General features: G+C 44.5%; 1 protein-coding gene across 1 annotated transcript in view; it reads left to right on the top strand.

The window, feature by feature from the left end:
* The first annotated feature begins 3,451 nt into the window (after positions 1 to 3,451).
* The window catches only part of LOC132834991 (S-adenosylmethionine synthase-like), a 28,758-nt gene continuing 19,008 nt past the window's right edge, over positions 3,452 to 13,201 (top strand). Inside the window, exons 1-3 of the mRNA XM_060854173.1 lie at positions 3,452 to 3,560; positions 10,424 to 10,501; positions 11,602 to 11,724. Coding sequence (XP_060710156.1) covers positions 3,467 to 3,560; positions 10,424 to 10,501; positions 11,602 to 11,724 — 295 coding nt within the window. The 5' untranslated portion in view covers positions 3,452 to 3,466. The remainder of the gene's footprint in view (positions 3,561 to 10,423; positions 10,502 to 11,601; positions 11,725 to 13,201) is intronic.

Raw genomic sequence — 13,201 nt, forward strand, 5'->3', positions numbered from 1 at the left:
CTGCACCGCCATTCAATATGATCATGGCTGATCATTCCTAATTAGTATCCTCTTCCTGCCTCATCTCCATAACCCTTGATTCCACTATCTTTGAGAGCTCTATCCAACTCTTTCTTAAATGAATCCAGAGACTGGGCCTCCACAGCCACCACTCTCTGGGTGAAGAAGTTTCTCCTCATCTCTGTCCTAAATGGTCTACCCCGTATTTTTAAGCTGTGTCCTCTGGTTCGGCACTCACCCATCAGCGGAAACATGTCCCAGGTACATGGGAGCACCAGATCCTTCAAGATCCCCTCCAATTCACTCACCAACCTGACTTGAAACTACATTGCTGTTTCTGCAGGAGTGCTGGGCCAAAATCCTGGAACGCCCTCTACAACCATACAGTGGGGACTCTTACCACAACCACTACACCCTCCTCAGGACAGAGTGCACCGTCTCTGGGGAAATTAGAGATCACTGAATGCTGACCCAGCTATCAGTAGCCATATCTGATGAAAGCACATATAATGTGTGACGGCTGACCTTTATTGCCTATAATGAAGAGCAACTTGGGAATTTCGGTTGACAGTGTTGGGGTTGAGGGGATAGAAATTTATTTGGGCCATTTAAATCAGACATCCAGGGAGAGGAAAACTGCACAGCTTAACAGGGCAATTGATTCATCAGCAGCTTCTCAATACAACCATCTGAGCCATACTATTATCCCTGAAATCTGCAATCACCTTTGTCACTTACATCTGAACCATCCTCACTAAAACTGTAGTTTCACCAATAATGCAAAAAGGACTTATTTTGGACCAAATCTTCAAACATCCACTATACAATTATACATTTATTAAGCAGTTACATTATGCTATCATTGTGCAAAAAGACTCATTGTAATCTGGTATTTTAGGGCAGGCACCAGCAAATAACAATGGAATGTGCAGGATTGGTGTAAAATCCCAACTGGCCTCCCAAAGTGTGATCCTTTCCTCCCTTAGTCTGGTTTACACAAGCCTCCAACTCTTAATTCAAACAGCACCACAGAGATTGACAATAAACGCAGCCATATCAGTATTGTTCACACCCCAATTGTAAATACCCATATGTGTATGTTTATAGTGCTTTATTAATGTATGAATGTTATAGACTATAAATTTCAGTCAATAATGTGGATCATATTATTCAACTGGAAGTGAGCAGCTGAGTGCAGGATTGAAGGACAGTTTTGTGCTGGTGTTTGGAAGAATGGATTTTGATTGATTCTGAACACGGTGATGGTGTTGTATCAACTTGGCATTCTCACATATTTTCTGTGTCAATATTTTGATTGCATTGTCATTCCATGTCTCAATCTCCTCCCCTATTCCTCAAACCCATCAAGTGATTATTATAATAATGTACTGAATCGAGCTTGCCCCACATTCATAGGCTGGAGTCTTACATCAGTTTGGTTGACTAAATTGGCTGTTAATTGAGTCTTCTATCTCTATGTGGGAGGAAGTCCCATTTCCAAGGGCTGCTGGCCAGGCAGATGGCTGAAACTCTCTAATCTTATCCAAGAAGGAAACCCCAGTCAAAACTGATGAATGAGATGTACTGGTCATGTATGCTTCAAAATGGAGTTTCAGTATGGCCAATGTGATCATCTCCAAATATTATTGTGTTTTGACTGTTTTTATTCCCTCCACGGTGACTGGTTTTGATTGCCAAAGTAGTTAGAGAGACATCTTTAAGAGATTTTGTTTTCATTTCAGCCTCGTTTTTGCCCTGATCTGGTGTCCTGTCCACATAGCTGTGGAAGACAGATTGGATGGCAAGACAGTGTGTATGTGTGCAGGGGGAGGGGGTTCAGTCATATGATGAAGGAGGGATGCGTTCAGAAAGATCTAGTCATGAGGCATCAGGCACCATGGCTGGAATTTTATGCCTCTATTCAACATTCTATCTGGACACCCACTCTGAGGCAGTTGCGAGTGAGATGTAAAATTGGGTGCCAGCTTGACAGCACCTCACCAATCACGTACCCACCTCTAGTGGTTTTTCACCAGCAGCAGAGATGTGTTAGGCAGCCTGCTCACCCTTGAGCCAACTGATGCCCCTAACTGACATAACGAATGGCCACTTAGATGCCTCTACCCGCCGAATCTGGTATTTTACCAATGGCACTCCCGGTGGCCACTGCTCAGGTTGCAGGCTGTCCCCATACCAAGGAACCCAGAAGCTAGATAATAAGGTCAGCCCAGGATCTTTCCTGTGGATGGGGTCGTCACCCAGGGTGAGGGAGGTAGATGACACAGGGTGGGTTATATACCACTGGGTACAGGACACCTGAACAGGAAGTGACAATCAGCCACTCCTCCACACTCAACAAGCCTCAACACTAACACAGTTAGACTTGAACTCAGTCTCACCACTGATACACCCCTCTGCTGATACACTGGGTGTGTTTAATTTTCCTATGCCATTTGACCACAGCGATAAATGAAAAGGAACTTTGTTGATATTCATCCATGCCTTCCTTTGGTCGCAATTTTTTTTAATATATCTCTCTCCCCCACCCCCTATCATTTTGGGAACAAAAAGCTGAAATGCTCCCTGAAAATTAAAACTTCTTAAAAAGCAAAATTACATTTATCGATGCTGACATCGCTCGAATTAACGGAGACAAACGTCAGAAAATCCGTCGACCCTTTCAGCAAATCCACAAAACTGCTGTAGCAACAGGTGTAGGTTTCTGAGGCTGGTTAAAGATTTTTGACATCCAACCTTTGGAGGGGATTGTGAACCATGGGCTGCCGCTGTTTCTCTTTCTATCTCGGCATCAGAACGGTTTCTAGAAAGGAAACTGGAACAACTTTCCCCGCCTGTCTCTGTTGGTCTGTGATAACAGCTTCTAAAGAGCCACCGAGTGGAAAGAGGCAGCGCAAACCAAACACGTTTTTTTTTGCACAATCACTATTTACCCATTGCATCATCTCGCCTCGTCTGCTTCCAAAAAAACACAAATCCCTCCGGCTGGACCGTCCCCCTAGCACCCTCCCCTCTGTGTCCATCAATCAGAGCCAACTCTCCAACAGGTCTGTCCAAAAGCAAAATACTCAGGGGGGGAATCCTACCCTAAAATAGCACAAATGATTAGCAGCAATTAAGAAACAGACACTGCTGATCAAGCAGAGTTGGCTAGGGTGTAAGTGACTGGGTGCTGAGTGACATAGACTGCATGTGTAGGCTTCAGGGAAACAATGTCCTCAGTTTCAGTGGGTCAGTCTCTGCCCCCTCCTCCCTGCTCACATTGAACCTCACATGATGTTAGTAACATTTCTCCTGGCCTTATAAAGGAGGTGCAGGAGCCCTCTCCAAGCCAGAGCTGTGGAGTCAGGAGATCAGGGATTTCCTTGTCCCCACCTCCTGGCTGAAGAGAAACAGAGAACTGGACAGAAATCTGCAACACCCATCAGCCTTTCCAAACCTTCCAAGAATGAGTCGCCCGGTGAACGGTCGCCATGGCAACGCCGTACACGATGAAGGGATCTTCATGTTCACTTCAGAATCTGTGGGAGAGGGGCACCCTGGTAAGTCAGGGCACAGGGAGGACTTGCATTTCTGTAGCGCCCCTCGGAAGTGAAATGCGACAGCAAGGTGGGAAATGTAGCAGCCAGTCGGTGCTCGGCAAGATTCCACAGGCACCGAAGTGATCACAACTGGATAACTTGTTTTTTATTGCTGGAGTGATGGCTGAGGGATAAATACTGATCTCTGGACACCTCCCTTCATCGCCTTCGAAATAATACCAGAGGATCGTCAATGTCCACCTGCAGAGGCAGGCAGGAGCTCGGTTTAATGTCCCTTTTAAAAGACAGTGCCATATCCCCCTTGTGCTGCTCTGGGAACGTTAGCCTAGATTGCAGTGATGAGTGGGACTTGACCGTCTTCTGGTAATAGCTACAATGTGTTGACTGGACAGGCTGTGCTCTAAACATGGAGCAGGTGAGGGAAGGGAGACACAAATGGGAAGGTACATTATGAGCCTTGGTCAGCTGGGGTTTGATTAGTGAAGGGAATCCAAACTTCTCTTGGTAGGAAGAGGGTGTCTGAGTGACAGTGGTTAAGGCAATAAAGTGGAGAATGAGAAATGAGTGCATTCGGATGACTATGTAGTCATGGAAACGTGGGGACAATCTCAGCAGTGGGGTGCCAAAGGTAAGAATTTGCATTTGTATAGCACCTTCTTCATTATCTTATTCCCAAACGACTTTGTGATGACAAAACATCTTGACACTAGCAAGTGTTGTTCTGAGAGAAAATGTATTGTATGACATAGAGATCTGCAAACTGCAGATTGATGATTTTAAGTCATTAATTCACTTTGGTGGTGTGGACTGAGGGGTGAATGTTGGTCCAGACGCTGAGCGAACTCTTCCTCGTGATGTACTGTCTGTTTGTATCCACCTGCATGAACAGATAGCAGTCAGCGATTCCAGCATTGAGCACTCCCAATGAACTCAGTTTGTCGACCTGCGCTCCCTAGGGTTAATTACACAAATATCTTAGCATGTGACAATGAACCAGTTTCTGTTTTTCTGGCTTGGGGTCTTTGGACTGATGACTTGGTCTCTGCCACAGGGGAGGTGATTCACAAATAATCATGCCTAGAAATGTCCAGAGTGCTCTCCTGCATACAGTGTCATAACCTCAACAGCAGGTCATCAGAAAATGTTGTGTAATGGTTTCAGGACCATGAAGCAACCTCCCAATGATGATACATAGCTGCAGAGCAGAAGTGTGAGCAGGGTCAAAATACTTTGGAAGAACATGAAGAAAATATTAGGCAAGGACTAATGCACATCTATAAAATCAGAGCCTGGTATATTTGTTATCATGTATTGCAGTATTTAGAATTAATTTATAATAAAGTTACTTTGAAGTCCTTGACTTTGCCTTCTCCTTAACCAGTGTGTCTTGAACACAAACTCTGGGTATGGCATCAAATCACATGATAAAAGAGAAATTTCACAAAAATAGTGTAAACCAGGACATTCCCATTCCTTGTTTTGTTTTATTTCTCTCAGACTCCAAACCTGAACAATTTGGTGATTCCCAGTTGCCCCTCCTTGCAATATCGAACAGTTTTGAGGGGGTCTCCAACAATCATTCCATTTGCATTGTCTCTTGGTGGGTTTAGCCTGGGGAAGGCGTCCTGAATTTGCCATGGCTTGGTTCATCCTGGATGACAACTACCCACTGAGTAGAACTCTCCAGGGTTCAGCTTCTAGAATTGGAGTGCAACAGGAGCTACGGACTTCTAATCCCACTAACACACGGCGAACGGAACCTTACCCATAGATCTGTCTCCTATTCAGTGTTAGAAAAATATGGGCCGCACGGTGGCACAGTGGTATGGGCGGCACGGTGGTTAGCACTGCTGCCTCACAGCGCCTGTAGACCCGGATTCAATTCCCGACTCAGGCGACTGACTGTGTGGAGTTTGCACGTTCTCCCTGTGTCTGCGTGGGTTTCCTCCGGGTGCTCCGGTTTCCTCCCACAGTCGCAAAGATGTGCGGGTCAGGTGAATTGGCCAAGCTAAATTGCCCATAGTGTTAGGTAAGGGGTAAATGTAGGGGTATGGGTGGGTTGCGCTTCGGCGGGTCGGTGTGGACTTGTTGGGCCGAAGGGCCTGTTTCCACACTGTAAGTCTAATCTAAAATGGCAGACAGTGAACAAAGAATAAAGTCAACAAGCTTGTCAAGACGGACAAAGTAAGTATTTGGTACATACCGTCTTCTTTATACTAATGATCAATTTTTCAAAAATACTTTGGCTGCAGGCATCATTGGTTGGGTTTAATTTACTGCACATCCTCCAACTCCCCTCGAGGTGGTGGTGGTGAGCTGCCGCCTTGAACCTCTGCAGTCCATGTGCTGTAGCCACACCCACTACATTGTGGTGGAATTCCAGGATTTTAACCAGTAACAGTGAAGGAACAGTGATATATTTCCAAGTCAGGGTGCTGTGAGATTTGGAGGGGACCCTGCAGGAGGTTGTTCCCATGTATCTGCTGCCCTTGCCCTTCAAAATGTTAGAGGTTGCAGATTTGGAAGATGTTTCCAATTATGGTTACAGAAGTACAATGTGCTTACATCTTAGGATTTCAGGAGTTCTCTATTCCAACCACATTTCTTAGAGGTGTAGACCCAAAATGATGCAGGCCTCTAATCCTTTTATCTCCTGAAGAAGAGTCTGGAGATTTAGGAAGATGGATTTACGTAATTTATATGTTCACAGTAGTAGTAGATTTCTCTTGTTCCAGTTAATCAAGGTACAAAAGTGAATCCCTAACAACGAAATGTTGGCATGATTACGCAAGGTGAAACTTCTAAACCAACCTATTTCCCTACAAATCCCATTCCTGTTTCTTAAGCAGAGTCATTTTCCTTCTCTGCTTAGAATATGCCCTACAAAATCTCCTTATCAGAAACGTAATTAATGTCACATAACCAGAGCATTTCTTTCCATTTGTTCTCATGTGTAGCTCCTGTTAGTTGGACCAACAGAGATTTAGTATCACCCATCCACATACCAGCTTGATAGGACTGAACTTTTCACGCTCATTTTCTGGAATTCACCTTTGCAGTGGCAATGTCTGCAAACATTATTTGTGGAACAGGCTTTTTAATTAGTTGAAAGATCTTAGCCATTAACCACAAGAAGAGTCATTTTCATTTTTAATAACCCCTTAAAGAGACCAGCCGAGAAGATTAACCCAAGGTCCTTTGTAATTCCAACATTCTTTAGCAAGAAACAAAAGGTTGCCTGACCTCTTGATTTCACTTTCTCAACAAGGAAGTGTCGTTTGGGTTTATTCTTCAGTAGTTCACATTTAGGTGACCAATCTGGAATGTATGATCATGCCAAAGATGCATTCAAGAAGGGAGTTCCATCACTAGCGACTTGGGTGGCGATGGGGGGAAGGGGGTGTTTTGGCAATAGATTTGGACCTTTCTGTATGGAATGATTTTTTTAAACAAAGAACCAAGTGGCCAGGTCTTCCATATGTGCAATGTATCTCTGTGATACACTAGCGAAGTGCAACTTTGTATCTATGATTTTAAGGTATTCACCCACCATCATCCCTTAGCCTGTCTCTGTTCAGTACACATAAAAGGGATGAAGGCATTTAGCTCCGTAGAATTTTACGTGCAGGTGGAATGCATCACTGGTTGTGAAGTTGTTGACCAGTTTTGCATTTATTTCCTAGCCCGGCGAGTGGTTTAAATGATCAAACAGTACATATGGCAATAAAGGGCAATGGCTGGTCTCCTTACTTCCAGCAGAAGATCCAGATTCTCACCTGGAGGTGTGTCATAATATGCACAAATGGGTTGATTAAGAATTAAGTTTCTTTTCTTTAAGAGTAGTACAGGACATAATGAAGCCATCAAGTTAGTGCTCACTCTTTACATTAGCCTATGCAACCTGGTCTTACTACTTAACCATGCTATCGTTAAGGGGAACTCTTAACTCTCTCCAAGGCTAATCTTTTCTCTACCTGGAGTGTACACTGTCTGAAGGAGGAACTGGATGAGCACTCCCTGAAGAACACAGATTGGGGAATGACACGCATGTGAGGCAAACACAAAGGTGGTGGGCTCCAAGGAATTGGGGTCTTCCAATCGCTCTAAACACCCCAGGTGCTGCAGAATCTCTGTTCCTGGTATGGTCCTAGGCATGTTTTCTGCTGTGACAGATATAACACATCAAGATCCCAGGAACAGCCAGCTGTACCCAACCCCGGGCAAACCATGAGCTGTAGCAGAAGTAAGCCATTCAGTCCACCTAGTCTGCTCTGCCATTCAATGAGATCATGGCTGATCTGACAGTCCTCAACACCACTTTCCTGTCATTCCCCCCATAACCTTTGATTCCCTTCCTGAGTAAAAATCTGTCCATCTCATCTTTGAATATACTTAACAACCCAAATTTGACATCCCATTGCAATAAAGAATTCCACAGATTCACAACCCACACAGAAAAAAAAACCTCCTCCTTTCTGTCTTAAAAATGTGACCTCTTACTGTAACCTATCCATCGCCCCATCACCATCCTCCCGCCCTGGAACTTTAAAACACAGAATCCTGAGTGGGAAATAACGAGGATGGGTGCGGAGGGTGAGGTGGAGATGTGAAAGGGTGGTCCTAACAATGATCAGTGCCAGTGAAAACATGACACATGTTTCTGAGGGTAGGGAATCTGGCTCCATTTTCAAGGTCTACCACAAGAGTCGGGGGGCACGGAAGGGGGGTTGATTTTGAATAGTCTTTACCTGCAACCTGGTACAGTTGCCAGTCAGTGTTCCAGCCACACAGCAAGATTCAACACCAGCATGGGCTCCATTACATGGGAGTGCAACTCATTCAGTCCTGGAGTGTCACACACACTAGGTGTGTGGGACAGTCGCGAAGCAGTACCATGTGATCTCAGAATGTGGATGCGATCTGGATGTGAAATCTTAGTCCACACCTCCTCATCAACGCTCAACTTGAACTGTCAACTTTTGTTGTTGCTGAAATCTTGTGATAAAAGTGTCTTGCCTTCTGCTATCTGAGAATCTGAAAGCAGATTTGTTAATGGAAAGTACTGGGAATGCTGCTCTCTAATACTCAGCTGTTCTAGGAACTCCAATGAGAATAGCAAATTTTCTTGCAGTTTTCTAAAACTGTTATGCGACTTTCTGCCCATCACCATGACAGTTGATAGCATAGCCTTCATTTCAAAGACACACAGGGTCTCACACTGAGGGTGAGATGCGCTCTTTACTGACAATATAATCCCAATGTAACCTGCATTCATATTCCTCATCTCACCGAAGGCACCAATATTAAGCTAGAGGACAGTACCATGTACATAAGTCAACCTCCTGTACTGCAACCAGATCCCACTAATCAAATCCACTCCAGCCAGCACCCTCCCTGTGGCTGGCTTGTGATTGGAAGCTGGAACTCTGGCTGATATTGTTAGCCTATGCATTCCAGAGGCACTGCAATGTCTCCAAATAAAAATGTTCATTTATATAGCATCTTGCATGATATCAGCCGTCCCAAGACCAAGCAACTAGATTTTGAAATTGTTGTAAATGTCATCTCAGTAGCGAATTCACAAGGCATCACAAAGAGAAATGGGGGTATGGTGGCAGAGCCTGTTTCTAGTGATGTTTGATAAGGGCTTGATATTGATCAGATTACTGGAGAAAGAACCCCACCCTTCCCCCATTCTTCTTTGACCAATGACAGGGTGGAACATGGTATGGTATTACAACCACTTAGACTAGAAATCTGGATATCCAGAGAATGTGGGTTCAATTCCCAATTCAGCAACTGGTGAAATTGAAATTCAATTACCACAGGGATTGAAAACCGTTCTCAATAAGCGACTGGCAATTTATAGCAAAGGTTCACTCGGCTGATATCGGGGATGACAGGACTGTTCGATGTGGGGAGATCGGTTTGACCAGCCTTGTATTCACTGGAATTCAGAAGGCTAAGAGGTGGTCTGATTGAAATGTATAAAACTCTTTAATATGATAGACAGACTGGATTCAGGAAGGATGTTTCCACTGGTTGGGGAGTCTAGAACAAGGGATCATAATCTCAGGAGACAAGGTGGATCATTTAGGTCTGTGATGAGGATACATCTCTTCATTCAAAGGGTGGTTAATCCATGGCATGCTCTACCACAGAAGGCTGTGCTGGCCAGGTCACTGAATATATTGAACAAAGAGATTGATAATTTTTTCGATCTTGAAGGCACCACCAGGTATGGAGAGAAAGCGATGAAACAGAGAATCGGCTATGGTCATATTGAATGGCAGAGCAGGCTTAAAGGCCAAATGGCCTACGCCTGCTCCTAGTTTTGATGCTTCTGTAAAGCTTACAGGAGAGGTAATTAGCTTCTTGATATTGTCACCATACTAGTAATTACAGAAATCCAAGGTCCGATCTGCATTGTAGGGATTCAATAATTTATTTTGGAGAAGGAAATCTGCCATCCTTACCAATCTGACCTATATGTAACTCCACATCAACAAAATAGTTCATTCTTAAACATGTTCTAAAATGAATCCATGAGCCACTTAGTTCAAGGGCAATGAAGCTGGCTGACAAATGCTAGCCTTGCCATAACATATGAATGAATGGTGGGTACATGAGGCATCAGACTGGGAGGATACAGAGGACACACAAATCTTGGTGTGTACTAATCCATCCTGGAGTCATAGAATCCTCAACTTCAACTCTTAATAATCATTAAATCCATCATTATTTGCCAGCCTTTCCTAATCTCCCTCTTCCTTATTCAGTTGCCCAATCCTTACTCAGTGGCCCAAGCCATTTACACAAACTTATGTTGTTGCTGCTGTTAAAACAAATTTTCTCTTCCTCAGATAAAATCTGTGACCAGATCAGTGACGCTGTGCTTGATGCCCATCTTAAACAGGACCCTGATGCTAAAGTTGCATGTGGTGAGTGAACTGTGTCATTGTGAGTCTGGAGCAATGTGATGTCTTCAGCCGTTTGAATACTGAACCCAGGAAGGATTTGCAATGGATTATCTTACAACAATGGGAATAAACTACAAAGAAGTTAAACTTCCAAGTCTTTCAATTACTGAGGAGTTTGACAGGATAAACATAGACATTTCTCAACTGCAGGCGAACCCAAAGTTCAGTCCCATAAATACAATAGTTACCAATAAACTCAACAGAGATTACATTAGAGGTGCCTCTGTCAGAAAGTGATGAGAATGTATAGCTCACTATCACAGGGAATGGTTGAGGTGAAAAGCATAGAGGAATTTAAGGAAGAAACTACATGAGGCTGAGATGGAAAAGATTACGTCCATAGGAGAAGTGACAATATGGGAAGCTTGTTTTGAGCATTAACACCAACATGAGCCTTTGAGGCCAAATGGCCTGCTTTTGAGCTGTTAATTCTGGTCTGCAGAGATGTCCTGAAGCTGAGATGACTGACATTCAACAACTACAACCATTTTCATTAATGTCAGATATGACTCAAGCCAGTGGTGAGACCTTCCCCCTAATTCCCATCGAGTTGTTTTGCTCGGGCTCCTTAGTGGGCCACCTTTAACAGCATCCCTTAGTACCTTCTCAACTTTGAAGCTGAGGGTATAGCGAAAGTGAGGTCTGATTACTGGATGATACTTGTGAATTGTAATGAAATCAAAGGGATTGTGGAATGCAATTGATTACCATTTGTGCTCTGTGATTAGCAAATAACCACTTTACTGAACTTACAATTAAAAAGCAACTAAGCAAACATTCTCCAGAATTCAGCTAAACAATCCATAATTCCACATGAATTTGGTGGTCTCACACTTACAGACCAGAACAGGGAGCTTTCTCAGAAGCTGCAGTGAGAGGTTTCGTAGCATATTGTGAATTCTATTCTGTATCGAAACCATGTTCTACTCAACATGGCTGTGATTAATGTCACATTCAGATGCTGGTAATTGCCAGTACTTGAATCCCCACCTCCCCATGAGTAACATAATTTAAGAGAGCAACTTTTGCATTCATTTCCAATTCCCTCCTATGTTCCACAGAGACTGTCTGCAAGACTGGGATGGTGCTGTTATGTGGGGAGATCACCTCTCGTGCCTTTGTTGATTACCAGAAGGTGGTGAGAGACACAATACAGTACATTGGATATGACAATTCCACTAAAGGTCAGTGAAAAGTCCCGTGGTGTCAACTTTATTTAAACTAAAAGATCAACACCTTGCATTGCATTGAGAAGGAACCACCATTTAAAAGCCTCTCCATTTCAGTTCACGTGATACACTTCAAAGTATTTCACAAAATAATTCTACACTTCATCTATCCAGTGATTAACCACATGGGAACTAGCTCGAGGCATCATCAGTTTGCTGGGTTTCTCTGCTAACTATACAGAGCTGAGCCAGAGAGGTCACCAGGCAGCGGGAAATGTAGTGCATTTTATCATTTTTCACAAATAAGCCTAGACCATTGCAGGGTCTCACAGCAACCCAATCCTGTCCCTGTGTCTGTATTGTCCAGGTAATGCTTTCCCCACAGCTTGTTGGTGGTGTTCACTTTGAATAAACTCCTGATGGTGTTTTGACCAAAAGTCTGTTGAGATGCAGTAACTCAACACAAGGTTTATGGCGTAGCTCAGTTACATGGTGCTAATCATCCAAACTCTGCAGCAGTTCAATTCGCCCTCCAACAGCAGAAGAGCCTCACCCCCAAAGCAGCACTAAGACTGCACGCTGACAACCAGCAAAAATCCTCACTCCTGTCTCATCCTTCCCTGCATTAAATATACAGAGGAACCTCGATTATCTGAATTTAATTTATCCAAACGCCAGATTATTCGAAGGAGATCTCAAGGTCCCAATAGGAACATTTTCGTCAAAGAGCTGCTTCAACCTTGATCACATCTTTTGTTTACAGGTATCGTGATTAAAATCAAATTTGGCTCATTGAAATGCTGCCGAGGACAGTCCTGAACAGTCCAGACCCCATCTCTAAATGAGTGACCTCCCACCCTCTCTCTCTCTCCACACTTTCCCTGGGGTTCTACACAAGGGTGTATTCTGAACCCCCTTTCCCAGATACTCTCCCCAACATTCTCCTGTATGGGCAGAGGTAGAACCTGTAAAAAGTGGTGTCTGTGCACTGTTTGGAGACTTACCCCACAAAGGCAGCAGCAGCCTTATTGTTGGTGTCCAGTCCAGCTGCTCCCTGGGGTAGGGCATGCAGAGGTGGGGTCAGGCAGTAGCTGGGGATGGACTGGGGGGGGGGGGGTGCAGGCGAGGTTGGAGCAGACAGGATTTGGGGGCAAATGGATTTTGGAGGCGGAGTGGGAGTGGATGGGGTTTGGGGAGGCAGGGTGGGAGCAGACAGGCTGGCAACAGACGGGGTTTTGGGGGTGAGATGGGGGTAGACATGAGGTTGGGGTCAAGCGGGTGGAAGTGGATGAGGTTGGGGGCGGGACAGGGTTTGGGGGGTAGGGTGGGAGTGGGCAGAAGGGCGGGCATGGACAGGAAGGTGGGAGCGGGCAGGGGTTGGGGTCTCGTGCACAGTGTGCTGCTGTCTCGTCTCCTGAACCGGGAGCAGACTTCACAGAAAACTCCAAGCCCCGGAGGAAATCAATGAATTAAATAATCAATTATCCGAACG

Source organism: Hemiscyllium ocellatum, chromosome 43, assembly GCF_020745735.1.
Source record: "Hemiscyllium ocellatum isolate sHemOce1 chromosome 43, sHemOce1.pat.X.cur, whole genome shotgun sequence".
Classification (NCBI taxonomy): Eukaryota; Metazoa; Chordata; class Chondrichthyes; order Orectolobiformes; family Hemiscylliidae; genus Hemiscyllium; species Hemiscyllium ocellatum.